At 32.6% G+C, this 21351-nt stretch overlaps 1 protein-coding gene across 1 annotated transcript in view; it reads left to right on the top strand.

The window, feature by feature from the left end:
* Positions 1–21351, top strand: part of LOC132742165 (myosin-6-like) — a 159160-nt gene that overhangs the window by 91941 nt on the left and 45868 nt on the right. Inside the window, exons 16-24 of the mRNA XM_060730493.1 lie at positions 865–960; positions 1585–1606; positions 2378–2550; positions 3039–3092; positions 3585–3701; positions 5500–5619; positions 6482–6578; positions 7215–7309; positions 17632–17703. Coding sequence (XP_060586476.1) covers positions 865–960; positions 1585–1606; positions 2378–2550; positions 3039–3092; positions 3585–3701; positions 5500–5619; positions 6482–6578; positions 7215–7309; positions 17632–17703 — 846 coding nt within the window. The remainder of the gene's footprint in view (positions 1–864; positions 961–1584; positions 1607–2377; positions 2551–3038; positions 3093–3584; positions 3702–5499; positions 5620–6481; positions 6579–7214; positions 7310–17631; positions 17704–21351) is intronic.

Genomic DNA, 21351 nt, shown 5'->3' with positions numbered 1-21351 from the left:
TGTCATATATTGTACTAAAATGCATTTTAAAAAAGCCAAACATTTATTCAATCATTGAGTATATTAATTTTTGCAGTTTAATGAAGAAAATAAAATCAATTTAACTCTGAAGGTTAAAGAAATTTTGTTTACTTGTTAAAACATATTTCTGAATTCAAATTTAAAAGTGACATGTTACTTCACATACCGGTAAGTCAAAACAGCATATATCAATCACCTGGTGCGAAAATGTTTTAGCTTCATAAATAAACAGGTACAACAGTTTTGCATCAAGCCCCAAAATTATAATTTCATTGGTCAGTGAGAATTCTAAGTCCATTTCTGACCAATCAATTACCTGAAATCTGATCTTAAGCATGGAGAATTTCTTTAAAACCTTAGACCAAATGCTATGTTATAAAAGATGAAAATTTTGTCAAATCAAGGAAGCAGCCTTTGAGCGTTTTTTTCCTAATATCGTTAAAGAAGTTTAACAGATTAAAACTGCCAGTCATGTTGTATTTGTACATACTAAATATTGTATTTTGGTATATACCGGACATTGTGCTTGAATGATTAAATGCTAAAATCTCGCCTTTTCACCTGCTGAAATGCACGTTAAGACATCTAATTCAGCTCTTCACATGAATTTATATATGATAATGAATGAAAAATGTAAGAAAGAATCTGCCAAAAAAAAGCCTGATATTTTTCTACTTTGTGATCATGATTTCTGCAAGAGTTCTCGAGGTACTGCACCAACTCTGTAGTGTCAGTTAAATCCAAAGAAATTATGTACAGTTATTATAATAAATTGTAGTGAGTTATAAATCCAAAGAAAATATGTACAGTTATTATAATATTTGTTCTTAATGGTATTTTCAGGATAGTAGGCAGAGCAATAAGGACACAAAGAAGAGGGCGGAGTCACTAAAACCCTCGAAACCTCCGTCCAAATCACCAAACAGAAACTTAAAAGAGGTGGGTGGAAATTGGTTATGTTGATTTTTTTCCAGTTAGGTTTGTGTATTAAAAAAAGTCAAATGAACGGAATGGTGGCGTAGCTGAGTGGTTAACCCGTCTAAGAATTGCTGACCAATTATTTGATTCATTTAAAAAACATGTAGCCTGCTGGCAGCCACAGATTTTACCCATGCGAACCAGTGCAAACAAAGTATGCCACCAGACCAATAACCAGGCATGGTCCGGACTGAGGGAGGATTCCTGTTTACAGATGATTTTTTTTTTCAATGAAAATAGATAGGAGAAATTCGGTTTACTGAGGATTCTCGATTAGTGGAGTTTGTGGGTTTCTACTGTATATATTTTTCATTTCCAACCAAGAATATTCTGAAGAGAAAATAAATCAATGAAACAGTAGATTACTCCATGACTGAGAAAAAACATTTTATTCAAATTTCTACTATTTTTAGAATTGAAAAAAAAACAACAAAAAAAAAAGAAAAAAATGAACAAAATTGTTTACTTCCACAGGACAAATTTTATAAGGATTTAAAAACCACAAGATTAATCTTTATGTATTATTTTTATGCATGAATGATTCAAAGATAAAATTATGACCATGTTTTCTTATTTTTATTTCAGAAGTCAGGCAGGAGTTACAAAGGTATACACAAACTTCCTTAAATGTATATGTAGTTGTTACTAGATTTTTTTTTTAAAAATTGTTCAATACCCAATAAATTATTCAATATATTATTGTTACTTAAAAAATTGCAATCCACCTTTCAAATTGCTTTTTATCATGGTGAGAAGTGTGTTGCTGCATTTGAGTGGGCTTTGCCCTACAACATATGATTGTGTGTTACTATATTTAAGAGGGATTTTCCCTACAGCATATAAATGTGTATTACTCTAAGTGGGCTTTGCCCTGCAACAAATTAAAGGTGCAGGATTAGAGAAGAAGGGGAAAAAAACCAATCTGCTCTGTATTCAGTCTTGAAATTTGCACATTGGCTCAAAGGGAAGTAAGCTACATGAAAATAAAAAAAAAATATTGTTCACCTTCATTGTGAATTATCTGCCCTTTAGCAAAAAGTCCAAATCAGGGCCAGATAACTCAAAAACAAGAATGATGACCCCAAAATTTATATATATCAGGTTTTTTCCCTGCATCCATTAAAGGCACATTATGACTCAGAAACAAATAGATATTTGCTTCTTTAGAAAGGTCAAAAATGAGTTTTATAATGTTAAAATACTGCATCACTATAACTTCACTAAATTTCAGAAAGCAATAGAAACAAATTATGATTCAGGTAATTGGGGATGAATAATTCTTTGGAATATATCAGCACACCAAATTTAAAAAAGTTTTTGAGAAAGCATTTGTAGGGCATAATGGGCCTTTAAACATTTGACTTACTGTATTTTATAGATACGGCTGATGTGTCAGTTCAGGATGAAGGTGGAGATGTTGCCAAGGCGTATGTGGAGAAATCAAACGAACAAAGTCGGCAGACAACACGACAGAAGAATCTTGAGACCGTGATCGAGGGAGACGGGACAGAATTTCCCGATTCATTTGACCTTGACGATGAGGATTCATGGGTAATTATGAATCTCAGTATAAAAAAATATCAAACTTTTTGAACCCTTAAAGTGAATTACTCTATACTGGAAGGTCTATAAGACAATGAATAATTACTCTGATAGTATTAAACCATACATTTCTATTGTTTTTAACAATATTTGAAATAATTATGGAAATTTTGCATGCTTTATACAAGAAGTGGTTGACCTTAAAAGGGTTTTTATCAATCTTGATACAAAGGTAATTTATATCCCGCTGCAAAATTCAATTTAAAAAAAAAATTAACAAAAAATTTAAATAAATTACATGTAACTCCTAAATTATTACATTTTATGAAAAATTTAAAAGTTAGCTATAATGGCAATATTTTGATCTCACATTTTCAAAAATAAGCATTCTATTCAGTAGTATGCTGACAATCAGTTTAAATTGTCAAGCCAGGTTTTCAAACAACAGTGGTGTACAAATTAAAATCACTTAATGGCATTATTTATTACTTAAACAGGGCTCTGTACCACCTCAGCATTTACCAGGTAGATTTCTACAGTACAGACAATTGGTAAGTATCATATTAATACATCAGTGATTACTTTTTATCTCTGCCATCCTGGGTTCAAGTTTCAATCAATATGAGAATTTTCTCTAACCATATTAATTTTGTTCATTTTAAAAAGCTATCCAGCAAATATGGATAAAGACAGTTGTTTTACTCGGGTTTCCATTCCACTTGTGTATGGTGGTTCTGCAAAGGTTTCTACTCCACTTGTGCCTGGTGGTTCTACTCGGGTTTCTACTCCACTTGTGCCTGGTGGTTCTACTAAGGTTTCTACTCCACTTGTGCCTGGTGGTTCTACTCAGGTTTCTACTCCACTTGTGCCTGGTGGTTCTACTCAGGTTTCTACTCTACTTGTGCCTGGTGGTTCTACTCAGGTTTCTACTCCACTTGTGCCTGGTGGTTCTACTCAGGTTTCTACTCTACTTGCGCCTGGTGGCTCTACTGTTATTCACTATTGTTGGGGTGTAATTAAACACTTGCACTTATTATTTACAGGGAAGAAGTAAAATCAAAGAGCTGGAGGAACAACTACAAGTGACCTTGACTAAAACACATCGCAAGGTGAACTCATTGAAGAGTCAATTTAATGAGCACAAGAGTAAATGGGAAGCGGTTAGTATTTTAATTAATCACTTGATGAAACAGTCTTTCCAATGACCTTTAACCTTTACTCTGCGGGAACCAAATATGATTAGCCTTTGCCACAAGCATAGAGCCGGGCCAGACTGAACCTGAAATGAAATGAAATATTTCTATATATACAATCTGTTTTAAAAAATATTCCTCGGTTCAGTTGTATTTAATAGGCGAAATCTTTTACAGTTAAACTGTTTTGCTAATTTCTTTTAATGAGTGCCATTTGCGTCAATACAGAGTTGTTGTCTCCCCTGATGAAAAGTTTCATTTTGATTACTTCCCTTGAGTTCATCAATTTCTTTATGGATTACCTCTCTTTGATGGCAGATGCAGATATACTTTTATTTAGTCTTGTTTAACATGTTTAGCCATTAAAGTAAATTCTGGGTGCTTTTATTCTTATGCTCAAACTATTTTCAACTTTTTCTGATCTTTTTTTCCACATAAATATAAAAGTTTAGTTTGACAAATAGTTTTCAGTGTTTGAGATAAAGTAGATAATTGTTGTTATGTTTTAGAAAATTAGAAAAACCTTTTACCATACCCTACAAATCAATGCATTTAATGTGTCTGTATTTTGTTTTATATGAGTATTTTATCATTCTGCTTTGACAATAAAAACCTGGTTAAAATCAAGCACATCCACCTGTATCAGTTATTGATTGGAATAAAATTCTTTGAAGAACGACCATGGAACAGCAATGGCAACATCAGATCATCTCATTGATTATTTCTAAAGACATGTGCAGTAAAAAAGACATAAAATTTGACAACAAAAAAGACATAAAATTATACAACAAAAACAACATTTAGGTCAACGGACACTAAATTGTACCAAAAATTAATAGAAGGAATGGATCATTGAACACAAAGCTGTACTAAAATAATGTTTGTGTATATATAGGACACCATAATTATGGTACAAAAAGAACAATATTTGGGTCATAAGACATAAAATTCTAATAGAAAGTATCTAGGTTATTCTGAAGACAGGAAATTATATAAAAATGCAACATTTAGGTCATAGAACACAAAATTTTAAGGGAAAAAAAAAGAATGTTATGGTTATACGACACAAAATTATACAAAAAATGAACATTTTGGTTATAGTTCCTAAAATTTAGGTCAGAGAACACAAAATGTATATGAACAAGAATATTAAGGTTATTATGACACAAAATTTGACAAAAAAGAGCATATTGGCTATTATAAGTCCTATAATCTCAATTTCTTAAGACCCTTAAACAGTTTCAACAATATAACCTCAAATCAACCTGCAAAGAGTGCCTTACATTTCTTAAAGGGACACCACTGAGGTTTTTTGACATGATTGAACTGAAAATATTTTTTCCAGATAAATGTTCTATTTGATGAAGGTTTAGACCACTAATCTTTGTGCAAAAATTTCAGACCATTTGCGCACTTTGTTTTTCCTTAATAATTAATTATTCAAATTGTAAAAAAATGACCTAAAATGAAAAGTGCTTAAACGCTTTTCATTCAAACCGGTCTAATAAAAGCATAAAAATATGATTTTCAATTTATTTCAAAGTATATTTCTTAACTATCTTTGCATATAGTTCTGTTTAAAGTGCTGCAGCTCTTTTATGTAAGAAATTCAAATGTTGTTTTTTTTTGGCTTTTAAACCTCAGTGGATTCCCTTTAAGAAATCAAAAAGAAAATTATTTTCTGATGAAATTTGATATTTGTACTTCTTGATAATTATGTAATATATTACTTCTCGTGACAATAAATATGATATTGATGTTACAGGAGAGGAAGATTTTGATAGAGCAGGTGGAGCAGGCACAGAAGTTGCAGACGGACGCGGAGAAAGAAGCAGACGCAGCCATGACCCAACTTGAAGAATTCATCAACGAGCAAGAAAAACTGGTACATAATTTTACATACCACAGTATAGCTTTTAATGATATTTGTGGGGGCTTATATCCATGGCCAGGTAGTTAAGGTTACTGACTTCAAAACACCAATGTGGGTTTGAATCCTGCCAGATACTTTTGATTCCTTCATATGAGAAAGCTAGTTGTTGGTTTCATGAATTAATTTGAGAGTGTGTTTAAACTATAACATGGTAGGTTATTCTTCTCAGGCACCCACTTAAACCTTCAATATTGCAAAGGAGGGGGACCTTCATCGGAAAAGATGGGAAGGTCATCATATAACCTTAGCAGTGTCAGTGTGTTGTAAGACCCACCAAAAAAACAACCCTTTTTGGTGCAACTTAAAACTGAACCCCCACGCACCCCCTTCCCACCAAAAAAAACAAAAAAACAAACAAAAAACAAAACAAAAACAACAAAAAACCTAGACAGGAGCTATAAAAGCAATTTTATGATTCCTTTAGCATTTAGATTCCTAAAAAAAAATAAGTGGCATTCAGTCGATTAAAAAAATAGCTAGCTTTTATCTTTAAGCCCCACATTGAATTATAATAATACACAAAGATAGGGCTTTATAAATTCTCTTCTCTAAATGAATCATTTGAGCCGTGTCATGACAAAACCAACATAGTGCGTTTGCGACCAGCATGGATCCAGACCAGCCTGCGCATCCGCGCAGTCTGATCAGGATCCATGCTGTTCGCTATCAGTTTCTCTACTTGTTATAGGGTTTGTAAGCGAACAGCATGGATCCTGATCAGACTGCGCGGATGCGCAGGCTGGTCTGGATCCATGCTGGTCGCAAACACATTATGTTGGTTTTGTCGTGACGCGGCTCATATCACCTTTTACAGGAGGACGAAGAAGAACAGAAGAGACAGGATATTATCAAAACCATGTCGAGGCCTGGCACAGTGAAACAGACAACTCCTACAGAGTCTAAAAAGGAAGGTAAGATCATGGGCATGTATTCTATAATGTTAATATGCTTGGACAGTTAAAGATAAGAACCAACGCAAGTCTTTTAAACAAGAAAAGTTCGATCATTGTTTGAGTGAAAAAGTTTCATTTCCTGTTTGTGAAGTGAGTGTTCTTTCATAGTGTGGAAGATAATGTAAATGAAAATATCAAACAACAGGGATTTGTCAACATATGGGTATGGTCATTTGACCATGTGGTTATGGTCATATTGTCATGTGTAAATGATTTTGTTTCCATGTTGGTATGGTTATGGGCATGTCATCATGTGGTTATGACCATGTTTCGATGTGGTTATGGTCATTTTGTTGTGTGATTAGGGTCACATGGCTAGTTTGGTACCTATGGTCATGTTTCTAAATGGGTATAGTCTTGTGGCTATTTTGTTATGGCTAATATGTCAACATGTTGTTTTGATATGTTTATGGTTGTTTTCACATGTCTTGTAGTTAATGCCACCCTATGGTTATGGTTGTTGCATTGTGAATATTTTTATATTGCCTTTTGACATCTTTTCATGAAAATTTATTTGCTAATCTGGATGCGTGCCACTGTAACAGTTTTGGTATAACCTAAGATGATTTTTAGCTCTTATTCTTCTTCCTTTAGCAAAACCAGAAGAGCAAGGTCAAGGTGAAGGACTGCAGACGGAAAATTCTGAACAAGAGTTAACAAACCTGATGCAGCAGACAGATGATGCTAAAGTAAGTTACCTCCCTTTGATTGTTATAGAAATAGTTATGGAAAACTTTATATTATTTTTGTTTACGTGTAATAGTTTTGGTGTAGGGCTATATATATTGTTGTGAAGCAAGTCAAAATATCTTTAAAGGGACTCCACTGAGGTAATATGACATGACCGAACTTAATATTTTTTCAAGATTTTTTTATACATTTTGATGTAGTTTTGGGTGCAAATTCTCAGATTTTTCTCTCATCCCATTTTTTTCAAGAATATTTATGCAAAATAACAAAAAAAAATGAGAAGGGTTGAAAAGTATTTTCACCCAATCAGGCTAGTAATTTAATTCTGAGCATATTTCTTTATTTTTCTTTACCATTTTTCTATTTTAATTTTTGAGTGATACACTTCATGTAAGAATGTCAAATTTATTTTTTAAGCTTTTTGACCTCGATGGTTAAAGGAACTTTACTGAGGTCCAAAAGCTTAAAATCATAATTTTTTAAATTTTTTACAAATATCAAAAAGGGCACTTAAAATGGAATGATATGCAAAAGATAATTATAAAATATACACAGAGTTGAATTGAAAAATAACATTTTGTTCCGTTCTTAGCCTGATTCTAGTTAAAGGCATTTAAACTGTTTTCATTTGGAGTCATATTTGACAATGAAAATAATTATCCTGGAAAAATGTAGCGAATGATCAGAAATTTTTGCACACAAGTTATTTGTATAGACCTTCATCAAGTAGTACATGAATCTTGAAAAAAATAATTCCCTGTCCCATCTTGTAATAAAAATAAACTGAGTGGAGTCCCTTTAATGTATATCATAATGATTTTGGTATAAGGCTAAGAATTTTCTTTGATGCTAGTTGACACATTGATTTTATATTGAGTAATAGTTGTATAAGTGAATTAATTTAATCATGTAATGATGTATGTAAATGAACATAATATGCTGTATATTGTTATATACATGTTTAAGAACTTTCTTTTACACAGCTTTTTGCATATATTAACATAAATGAAGAAACTTTGTACTTAGAGAGAAAATAATTATTGTTGATCCAAATTGGAAATATACAACTTTACTCCATATGAAGATTTTGAGTGATCTAATTAGAAGAAAATTATGAATTTCAACTGAAGAAGTGGGAAACAGTCAAGAATGAGAAAAGTTTTATGTTTTTGAACGAGATTAAGTTTTTGATTGGGATCAACAATATGCTTCGTTATATTTATCTCTAAATTCTAAAAGAAATAATTATCAAAGCTTTTTGTAATAATTCAGCAAATTCCACTTACAACATCCATTATAATGGTTTACCGTATAAAACAATTCTGTTGCCTTTGGTCCCGGCTCAATTTTTCAAATTGGTTGTCTCTCGGATACAGTGATATCTGGATATAACGGTATAAATTTGGCGGTCCCCTGAATATCGTTATAAGCTGAGTTCACTGAACTATGCGCTCGTCCTTATATGTCTCAATCTTCTAAGTCGGTCAATGAGAAATTTGTTAGAAAAATGTTTATGTAGTGCATACTTGAGTACTGTTGTGAACAGGAAAAAAAACACCTATAAAATAGTCAAATTTTAAACCTTAAAGGTAGCCCAACAATATTTTAATTTATAACCCACTTGTTTTGTTTTGGAAGATATTTCTTTGTTAGCTTCAAACACAGGTGACTTATGATTCTAGCATATTTTATTTAGAAGGACAAAATAATACAGCAGTTCAAAGTTTATGTATATGAGTAACAATACTTTGCAATTTTATTAGGCTAAGAATGAGTAAGGATTTTAATTAGGGATGGCAATGATTAACGGGTTAACCGAGTACTCGATCGAACGTCAGAATATCGGTTAACAAAATTGATATTCGATTACTCGGAAAAAAATGTATAATTTCTATTTTATTTGCTATTTAGACAGTTTGGTGTATCCAATTAGTTCAGAAATTCGGAGATGTGGATATATCTTCATAAATACCTGTTAAATGTAATCACAACTTCCTTGCAGAGGTGCGAAAATAATATCATAAATTTAATGAGGCAAACAGTTTGACACGCGCATATGTGTCGCTTACGTCATCCGGCCTCTAAAAAGTATGATATTTAGTAACCTTTAATTGTGTAACACAGCGGAGTTTGTACCCGAATCTTGTTTTAAGGTAACATTTTAAAAAAAAACAAAATGTTATAGTAAGTAAGTAAGTAACGACTTTATTTTATGAGGCTAACACATTCAGTTTCCCGATCTTCCATGCGGGCCTCAGTATATACAAAACAACATAAAATACAATCACAATCAACATTTAGACAACATAAATATGTACATTATAAACATCATATCAATACAATAAATAAGTAAACAATTTTTTCTTCTTACATAGAGAAGTGACATTTTCATAACTTCAGCATGGAAAGTATATGTTTTGAAACAATATGTACAAACAATTAGTTAGAAAATTGCCACTGGATATAGGAGGATTGAAATTTCCTCAGGGTATCAGAATTTCGAATATGGATTGGTATGTTGTTCCATACCACAGGACCAGAGTAATTAAATGATTTTCTAAAAAATTCTGTTTTTGGTTTGGGTACAGTTAGTTTTTCATTTTGTATAGATCTTAAGTTAAAGTCATGTTTGTCATTTATTGTTTGGAATTTATTTTTCATATAAATAGGAAAGGATGGTTCATTTATAGATTTATACATGAGGATTGCCTTTTTGTACATAATTCTTTGATCAAAGGACATCCAATTTAATTCTTTAAATAGAATATTTGATGGGGTATCAAAACTTTTGTCTAAAATAATTCTTGCAGCTCTTTTTTGAAAGTTCACAATTTGCGAAAGTAATTCACTACTGCAGTTTCCCCAAATAGTGCAACAGTAGTCAATATGTGGCAAAATATAAGCATTAAAAAAGAGTTTTCTGGAATGGAGATCAAGGTACTGTTTGATTCTAAGAAGCAAATAGAGCTGTGAATTGCATTTTTTAATAATATTTTGAATTTGTGTTTTCCATTTAAGATTTTTGTCAACCTGGACTCCTAACAGTTTTTCAGTGTCTGTAAATTCTATCTCTTTGTTTTGAAGGTGCAGAGTAGATGAAGCAGTATTTTTTGATTTAGTATTTTTTAAAGAGAAATTTATGGCCTTAGTTTTTTGTGCATTTAATATCATTGCATTTTGCCTACACCATGTGCTAACACTATCAAGATCAGTTTGAAGATTATAATTCATTTCCGTTAAAGTACTTCCAGTAGAAGTAAGGGATTTGATATAATAATTAAAGTTGTATTTAGACCCGGTTAAATTTTTGTTGCCGCCGATCAGTCTATTTTATTACAAGAAGAAAAAGATATTAAAATGTTTTAAACTTGATATTGCATTAATTAAAATGTACTCAAAATGTCGTTGATTTAATTTTGATTTGTCTCCTTTGCAATTTAAATAGAAAACGAAAGTAGCATGCGGATGGTGTTGATATTGTGTGATAAACTTTGAAGATCATTGGAAATCGTCCGAGTAACCGAGTACTCGATCTGAAAAATGACCGAGTACTCGAGTATTGATGTTGGTATTCGTTGCCATCCCTAATTTTAATGTTCAAATATTCAACGTTCTATATATTTCATCTGGGGCAGGGGCAAAGGGGAGCCTATACTTACAGTTGAACTGTCAAAAGATAAAGTTGAGACTTAGGGGATGGAAGATGCAAATATTCTAGAGAGACAAATGTTCTAGAGGGACAAATGTTCTAGAGGGGCAAATGTTCTAGAGGGGCAAATGTTCTAGAGGGGCAAATGTTCTAGAGGGGCAAATATTCTAGAGTGGCAAATGTTCTAGAGGGGCAAATATTCTAGAGGGGCAAATATTCTAGAGGGGCAAATGTTCTAGAGGGGCAAAGATTCTAGAGTGGCAAATGTTCTAGAGGGGCAAATATTCTAGACATGCAAATGTCTCAGATTCAGAATAAAAGATTTTAGAGTGAAAGTAACATATTTTATTTGTGGAAGTAGAGATTATATAACATCCTGTAGGGATGATTATATTACGTCATGTTACTTACTGTTGGTCTCAAGGATGATTATCTATGATAGTAAACATCTCTGCTTATGATAATTTCAATTAGCTGATTCAAAGGGGATAGGAATTCCTTAAGTAAACATGACCTTTATGTTTATGAAAGTCAAAAGCATATTTGTTTTTCTGGCCAGAAAAACTTTCCTACTATGCGGAAATAGCTAAGATATTAGATAAAACTTAATTGTTTCCTGGTTATTGTTTCCTGTTAGTATATTGTTTAGATATTTTAAACCTGATAACATTTCCTTACGTAAATGTGACCTTCATGTTTATGAAAAACAAAAACATATTTGTTTTTCTAGCCAGAAAAACTTTCGTCTTTTATTGACATATCCTTTTTTATGAAGAAATTACCTCAAAATTTGCATTGTATAGTTATTGTTATACTAGTAATTGTTTCCCATAAGATTATTGTCCAAGTTTAGTTATAAAAAAAAAAATATGAATTTATTCTGTTTTCAAAGTCTCGAGCTAGCTCGTCCTTAGGCGCTGGTTCCCCCATTGCCCCTTGGATGACACCAGCCAACATAAAAAAGGAACCAATACAGAAAAACAATATCAACTCGCAATCTCAACTTATATCAGAAGCTGATGCTGAAATCCAGAAGATTCTACCAGTTGAAGACACTAAACCAACCTCTGTGGCCATTCAAGAATTCCCCAAGGTCAAAGGAGAAGTTCTTCCACCACTTGGTGTTGTAAAAGGTGAAAGAGAAAAACTAATGTCAAGGGCATCTTCCAAAGGATCAATGAAGCCAAAGTTGAGGTCTTCGTCACACCTGACTGGACAGGAGGAAGAAGAAGATGATGATGATGACGATATTGCACCTTGGTTAAGAAATTTTGGGAAACCGAAACCTCAGACTCGCTCAGTATCTAGGTCATCTGAACAAAGCTTACCTGAGAATATAACAGGAGAATCTAGTGAGTTGAGAAAAAGCACCAGTACCATGGATGGAGATAAGTCTATTGAGCCAAGAAAAGAAGGCTCTAGTAGTATGAAAGAAAGCAACAGTCACATTGAAGGAGGTGACAATGATACACCTGAGGTCTTGCATGATGTTGAATCAAATAATGTTGAAAGGAAATCAGTTTCCCAGGAGAGTGAAAGGGTGGATGAAAGGGAGAAAGGCAATGAAGCCACACCTTGGTTTCATAAAGTTGGCAAGCCTCAGGCACCTAGACCAGAATCGTTTCAGTCTCCTGAGTCTAGGCAGGCAGAGAGCTCTATATCTCAACTAGAAAAGGAGCAGGATAGCACAAAAGAAAAGATAAATGATGATACTGAGGCAAATCTTGCTGAAAATGAGACAAATCCAAGACCTGAATCATCAGATGTTAAAGCAAGTTTGTCTGAAGAAGTTAAACCAAATCAGGATAATATTAGACAAGTAGTTGATGAAGGAAAGCCAGCTATGGACAAGATGGATAAGCTTGAGGAAAGAACTAAAGAAAAGGTAAATGTAGAAGTTCAACAGAAATCCCAAAATAACAATCGGAAACTAACCAGTAAAACAGCTAAAATTCCAGAGCAATCTTCTGTTGATACAGAAAAGAAGAAAGAAAGGGAAAATAAGAAAGCTGACAGTAAGTCAAAGAGGAGGAAACAAATCAATGCTGATAAAAGGAAAATTTATGAAGCTTACAAGAAAAAGAGAGCAGAAGAGATAAAAAGGAAACAAGATGCTGACCAAGAAGAGACGAAAAAAGTAACAGTTGTGAGACGGACATCTTCTGCGAAAATTCCTAAGGAACTTCAGGAAAGGTTGAACCAAGAAATGGAAAAGAGGAGAAAAATAAGATCTTCTTTTGGACATGTTGCTGAAATGACCTCTCCTCCGTTGTCAGATCTTGATGATGAAGATGTGGAAGTTGAACCTGAATTTGATGACCTACAACTTGTTATGAATAAAGAAGATGTCATGGATAAAAGTAGAGAGAAGCAAGAGGAAGATGAGGAAGTCCCAGAGTTGACTAGTAGGATGACGATACAACCAAGTGTGCAGAGTAGGTTACAGAATAGCCGCATGACACAGCAGTCATTGAAGTCTGTTTCCTTGACAATGGAATTAGATCTAGCAGATGATATTAATGATGATGATGATTACTATGAGAAAAATGATATTGCAGGTGAAAATGACTTTGAAACTGAAAAACAAGAAAATTCTCTTGAAATGCAGGATATTCAATTCCAACAGGAAGAAATGGATAATGTTGTTCAAGATGAAGTAAGTAAGGTTCAAGATCATACGTTAGTAGGTCAACATGAAAATGTTGAAGTAAAAGGTCCCACTGAAATTTCTAGTAAAGATTCTGTTCATCAGGACATCAAAAGTTCTGCTGAACGAAATATTTCTAAACCTCTGGAAGAACATGGTCAAGACAATGCCAGAAAAGCAGAATGTTCTTCTCAAAGAGAACTGCATGAAGGTCAACCAGATTTAGACAAAGATCAGAGAGATGAATCAAATTTAGGTCAAGGTCATGAGAATAAATCAAAGTTAGGTCAAAGTCATGAGAATAAATCAAATTTAGGTCAAGGTCATGAAAATAAACCTAATTTAGGTCAGGATTATGAAATTAACCCTAATATAGGCCAAGACCATGAAAATAAACCTAATATAGGCCAAGATCATGAAAATAAACCTAATATAGGCCAAGGTTATGAAAGTAAACCAAGTTTAGGTGAAGATGGTACAAATTCTGATAATCAGAAAGAAACTGTGAAAAAGAAAAATGAGCGAAAGGAATCACCTGTAGATGAACAGCAGGACATAAGAGAGTTAATGTTAGAATCCAACAGAGGTATAATGACAGATGAGGAGAAGGCAGCTTTTTCACGAATGACCTCTGTACAAGGTAATGATGTAATAGCTTATTGCCATTTGAGCCGCGTCTCGACAAACCAATATAATGGGTTTGCGACCAGTATGGATCCAGACCAGCCTGCGCATCCACGCAGTCTGATCAGGATCCATGCTGTTCGCTATCAGTTTCTTTACTTGTTATAGGGTCTGTAAGCGAACAGCATGGATCCTGATCAGACTGTGCGGATGCTCAGGCTGGTCTGGATCCATGCTGGTCGCAAACACATTATGTTGGTTTTGTTATCACGCGGCTCATTTCATAAAGATTTGGTATATTGAGAAAAATATGAAAATGAAGAACCAATAAAGTAGTAAGTTCTAAGAAAGAAAAAAAGACAATAATGAAGTTGAACAGAAATGATGTAGTGATGTAATAGCTTATTGCCTTTTCATAAAGCTTTGAATAATTGTGAAAAAATATGAAGAAAAATCTAATAGAAATGCACAATAATGTTTATTTTATAGTATTACCACTGTAGAACAATAACCTTTGGGAGACAAAGTTTTTGGTTGTTTCTGACAGGTGTTGTTTTACTTAGGTGAATTCACTCAATTTTGCGGACATGAAATTTTGTTGTTTTGCGGAAAGGGACATTTTCATGGGGTTCTTAAATTTTTGGATAGTCTGTTTTTGATAAAGTATAATGCAAATAACGAAATCAAAATATTGTACAACATTTAATATAAATTTTGGTTGGGTCTTAAATTCTTGAATTGACATATCCATGAAAATCAAGAAAATTATCACGTTTAATAATGAGTTTGCAATATACAGAGGAATTGGGAAATATTTTTTTGTAATGATTATTAAGGTATTACCACCCTAACGGGCACTATAAGGAACTGAAAAATTTATATCATAGGTCAGATATATACCTTAAAGTACACCAGTCCCGTATGCAAAATTTAAGTTTAGTTTTTGGTAAATTCCTGTAGAAGACGGTTCTCATTTTCTGTTGTTTTATTGAGGGTGAAAGTAATTTTTTTATTCGGAAAAATATTTTTTTCTTCTGAAGAGACACCTAGGTACACAGCATCTGTAACTGTGTTACATACACCTGGAGAAGAAAGTCAAATGGCTTCACCAGCTGATACGCAGGTAGTTTATTTAAAAATGGCATGATTTCAAGAAAATTATGTTCACAACATGTCCATTGAGCACAAAAAATACTTCACTGCATGATATTTTGAATAGTAAGTTTTATCACATTCCCTGAAACAATTACTAGTGAAAGTAAAAAAAGGTTTCTGATCTTTGACATAAGAGAGGAGATTCACTTTGGTTCCTAAAGTGAATCATAAATCTGATTTCACTGTAAATCCTGATTTTCACAGGTGTGAATTAATAGTTGTAAACAGGTGTGAATTAATAGTTGTAACTTCACAGGACCAAATACTTACTGAATGTCCAAATCAACAAGTGGATTTACTTGATTAATAAGTATCTTCACTGAATCACAGAGTTACATCACTGGATCACAGATCACAACATCACAGGAATGACAAAAAAACTTCACAGAATTATAATTTAACTAGAAGTACCTTAACAGAAGAATGCATTTCACTGAAGTGAAAAGTAACTTCACAGGGTCATTTATTTACTGGAAGTAACTTCACAGGAGAGTTTGAATCACAGAAGTGAAAAATAACTTATCAGGATCATTCATTTTAGAAATAACTTCACTGGATCATTCATATTACTGGAAATAACTTCACAGGAGAGTTTACATCACAGGAGTGAAAAATAACTTCACAGGATCATTCATTTTTACTGGAAGTAACTTCACAGGATAATATTTGATAACTTCACTGATGTATGCAACAGATAATATTTACAACACTGGAGTGTTGGATCTAAACTTCACTGAATGATTTTCCTTATTTCAATGGTTTTGTTTGATTTATAACTTCACTGTTTGTTTTGATTGAAATTGAAATCAATGATTTTCCCCCTTTACCCATACAAGTTTATGAAAATTTAAACTTGGAAACATTTAACTGTTATTAAAATGTGTTTGAGATTTTGTTGTTATACCCTTTTGTTTGAATGATTATTTTGTAAACCTATGTTTTCCCTCCACCACACTCCCATCATTCCTTTATAACATGTGTTACCTATTACACTTCAATGAAGTGTTGTTGTTTATTACACTTCAATGAAGTGTTTTTTTATGTTTTTTTTTATTATTGAAAACTTAATTTTGAATTACATGAAATTTGATTTGAAGGTATGAAGTTATAACTTTTAATATTATAGAATTATAATTTTGAATGAGATATAAATATGTTTTAAAATATTTTAGCGGTTTTGAAACTTTTTGTTTTTAGTATTTATATTTCAATTTTGTTTTTTACTGTGAATTTCATTTTTTTTTAGAATTGAAAATTTCCAAAAAAAACCCAACAAAAATAAGCAGTGATCAATTTTACTGTTATATATATTGTCTGTTTTTTATATCAATGTTTCTTTTTGTTAAAATACTAAATGTTTGTAAACTTTGTTTTCTGTGAGAATATTTTATTTCAGCTAGCGAAATGTGATAAGTAATATTTATCTATAATACATGTATGTTTAATTTGTTTAGATGTTTTAAAAAAGAATCATCACATTTAAATAACAATTAAAACAAAATTGACTTAATTTATCATTTATAATCTAGATGTCCTCAAAGTTTATATACTAAAGTTTAGTTTTCTTTGAGTAATGATGTAAAGGTATTAAAATTCAAAGTTTTTAACCCTGACTCAACTGCATTGTGTTTACCACCAGTAAAGAGTCTGTGGCTGAGTGGTTAAGGTCATTGACCACAAACCACATGCCTCTCACCACTGTAGGTTTGAGCCAAGCAAGTGTCTTCAGATTCTTTCATATGAGAAAGCTATCCAGCTAGCTTATGGACTGTTGATGGTTCTACTCAGGTGCTTGTTTGTGCCTGAAATATTATGTACGGAAGGACACCTGAGGTCTTTCTCCACCAGTAAAGCTGGAAAGTCGCCATATGACATATAGTATGAAGGTGTGACATAAATCCCAATAGTAGGTGCAAAGAAAAACCCAAGCAAAAAAAAAAAGAGCCAGGTTTGACTGTGCACCTGTGCAGTCTGACCTGAAACTCAATACAGTTGGCTGACCATTGCTTCTAATACCCCTAGAAGTAATTATAGACTGTTCCGGAATTGAAAATTGGTCAAATCCTTTTAAAAAATTCAGCCCTGAAAGGGTAAAAGGGTTGATTTTCTTTTTAAAAATCAGTAAAATTTGAATTGATTACCTCAAACAAAATATTATCATTATTGATATTTCTAGTCATGTTTGTTAGTTTGTAACTATTCTGCATTTTAAATAAGTATATCAACAAATTGTGTTCCGGTTACAGGCTCGTAAGAATGCGCGGCAGACTGGAGCTATATCAGCGCCACCTGCTGTGGAACCGGACAATGCTCAGAAGGTACACATTTTTATGATAAACATATACATTATTTATTCTTTAAAGTGGAATCAATTTTTTACCTTGACAAGAAAAACACAAAAAAATCTTTTTTTGAATAAATTTACGTTTCTCTGGTATTTTATTTATTACATTTTATAATAATAAAAGTGAAGAAGAATCTAAAATTCATAATTGTGAAAAAGAACTTTGATAACGATTATTTACATTCAGTTATATATTAGTGTGTAAATTTTAAAAAATTGATTTACATTTTACAGTATTAGCATTATTAAGAGCTTGGAGAGATAGGATGAAAATTTAATCTCTTTAGTTAAGATTATAAGTGTGATGAAGATAATATTGAAAAGATTAATTGTTTTAGATAAGATTTTATATTTACATTTTATGGTAGAAAAGAAATTAGTTATTTGAAATAATTTTGATTATTCCAAAAAAAAAATGATTTATTAAAATAATAAATATAATGTTTATCCAATAATATGCCTGAAAGGGGTTCCACTGAGGTCCAATTAAGTCTAAAAGTTGGAATTTTTACAATATTAGATCAACTCTGGCATTTAAAAGAAAGAGAAAATAATTAAAAAATATTATAAAGGTATTGACTCAGACTATTTTTTTGAGTTAGCAAATGTGCTGAAATTTTGCTCACAAGATATTGGGATAGACCTACATCAAACGCTTTAAAAAAAACCTGGACAAATCTGAAAATGATTTTCAATCCCATCTTGTCAAAAAAAGATAATCTTGGTGGAGTCCCTTTAAAGAATTATCAAGGAAAAAAGTTGGTCAAGGTAATGTAAGTTTTATATTGAGTTGAAGACTACAATCTGTTACAAAAGTAAAAGTGAGAAAAACTTGTGGTAATTGTTCATTCATACATAGATTTATTGATTGTCAAGATTTTTATATATCGGTATAACTGTACACCTTATAACTAAAATTGTTATTTACTGGTATATATAATTATGGCATTAGATGTAACAGGAAGTTAACTACAGTTAATTTTCATCTCCAGGGATAAAAAAATTTGTGTAAACACTGTTGTGTTGATATAACTGGACTATTTTACTGTTAATTCTCAAATCTGTCAAGCATGCATTTAGTTAGGTAAGCTTGTATTGTATTTGGACATTCTTTAGTTGTCTAAGTCAGGAAGGGTAATGAGTATGAATTTTATTTATTCATTTTTTGCAGCTGTTTAAGAATATAGTTCAAAATGTTTATTGTAATTTTGTATTTTAGGGTTAATTGTGGCTTAAATTTCATGTCAGAATTATTCATATAATTTGAATTTAGTCTCATCAGTTTGAAATCGTTGAAGAGGATTTTGAGAGTAAACCAGTCACTTCCAGGGAGAAAAAATCTGCAACCCAGCCTAAGATAAATCTAGATGAGCAGAAGCCTGTTTCTCCTCCAAAAGAAGCTTTCAGGACACCCAGAACATCGCGGCTCAGAAGCTTGCAGAGTGAAGCCAGTATTGATTCAATGAGCACTGATACTGACATGGATGAAGGTGAAGCCATGGTCTTACCTCCAAGTCAGTCAGAAGCTTTGAATAATTTGAAAACAATGATGGCAGAAGACAATCTAAATATAGAACAGCAGAAGACGCTTGAGTCACTGAGATCAGCGATCAGAAGCTTGTCTAGAGAACAAGCTCTCAGGGATGTGCAGCTTGAGAGGACAGTGACAATTCTATCACTGGCCAGTCAAATTGCCCAGGAATCTGTAGAACTAGGTGTCTTGCCCGATAGTGTTTTTGACAGCTTTTCTAAAGTTGGCTCACGAGCAATCTCGGCTATATCAGGTCATAGGTCAGTAAAGGGGTCAGCGGTGTCAAGGTTAAAGGTCAGTCGAGAGAAGGTAGAAGAGGAAGCTCCAGAAGTTAAGGTCATTTTATGAAAAGTTCCCCCATTTAGTTTGATTAAACCTAATTTCACAAAATGAAACAACCTGTTCTGTTCACTCTAAACAAAAAATGTTTGCTTTAATGTAACAATATTATGGAATCAGAAACGAGTTATGGTTTGGGTGTCTTGCCTCTCAACCTAGGGAAAGTTGCCATATGACCTTAACAGTGACAGTGTGACTAAAAAGTCCCCCCCCCCCCCCCCCAAAAAAAAAAAAAAAATAAAATAAAAAATAAAATAAAATAAATAAATAACAGTTTGCAACTAAATGTTTTATAAATAAGCATTCCAAAACATACTGAAGTTTTATTAATTTTGTTTGATCTAACACATTGTAATAACAAGCTTGTATGTTTTCATAATTTATTTATATCAAATCCAATCTGTAAAAAAGATATGTTAATTTATCGTATTTTAGTTATCTATTTTAATCAAGTTTTGAAATAGGTAATTATTCTTTTTACTCAAGAAAAATTAATAAAATTTATAAAAAAAATAAAAAAACAACAACAAAAAACAAACAAAAAATACATTAGAAGACCAAGAACATTAGGATCATTATAATCTGGTAACTTCTTTTACAAGACACCATTAAATATCTTTTCATTAACAGCCTGACAAAGACATGGAATTCAAATTGGTCAAACAAAAGAAACCAAAATACTCAAAAGCACAAAAAAACGAGATACCATTTAAAAGCCTACCCCCGGTGCAGAAGAAAGACACAAAGCTATTTACAAGTGATGTAAAAGAAGTAAAAACTGAAGACAAGGTTGCTGAGTTGGATAGAGAAGTTTTGCACAGTGGATCTGGAATGGCTGACTACCTCTCGTCCCGAAGGGACTCTTTTTCTGCAAGCCTCCCAAGGACCTTGACATCATCTGAGTGGCGTAGGCTCTCTCCTCATGATCCTTTCTCGCCTTTTGTAGAAAAGAAACCAGTAAAAGAAGTTCAACAGGAAGTCAGTCAGGAAAAGAAATCTAAATTAAGGAAAATAACACCAGTCGATATACCAACTAAAGAAATAATTGCGTCACCTATAAGCGTAGTAATATCACCAAAAAAGAAGTCCCTGCCAGTCACTATGCAGCAAATGCTGTTTGGTGAGGAAGATCACCAAGTTCATCCAGCAGAACTAAAGGCAGCCATTGATAAATTGAATGATAATGCAAAACTTGTGTTGAAGGCTTCATCAATAACGTCTGAAAAGTCGAAATCGTCATCGAAGAAGGTTAGAGATTGTGTTTCCCAAGAGAATGTTTGTCCCTGATACCCCACCAAAAAGCCGAATTACTTGTTTAACTCCTGGACAACTTTATCATGTTAAAACCTTATAATAATTAACATGTTTACCAGTGTGCCACATGCTGTTATTTATAATGATGATTAACTTGTCGTTCTTTTTCAGTAGACATTAGAACTTTGGGTTTTTCCAGCTAATCTGGGGTACAAACAAACTATAACAGCTACAACCCTTAAAAAAGCACAAACAGGTTAACTAATCTAGTGAGAATAGTAATGCATCCTGAAGCAAGAATGGTAAAAGTTTGTTTGTACCGGGAAATTAGTTTGGAAAAACCATTATTTTCTGATATCCGAATATTAACCAATATTAACCACTTTGTTACAGAAACTGGAACAATAGATATCAATAACAATAAGGATTAATTCATAATTTTCTTTGAAAGTTGCATTTAATGACATTGTAACATTGCAGCAAATAATGAGTATGTTT

The sequence above is a fragment of the Ruditapes philippinarum genome, unplaced genomic scaffold (genome assembly GCF_026571515.1).
Source record: "Ruditapes philippinarum isolate M1 unplaced genomic scaffold, ASM2657151v2 ctg1133_1_1_1_1, whole genome shotgun sequence".
NCBI lineage: Eukaryota > Metazoa > Mollusca > Bivalvia > Venerida > Veneridae > Ruditapes > Ruditapes philippinarum.
The sequence above is the reverse complement of the archived record's forward strand: the minus strand, read 5'-3'. Positions and strand labels throughout refer to the sequence as shown.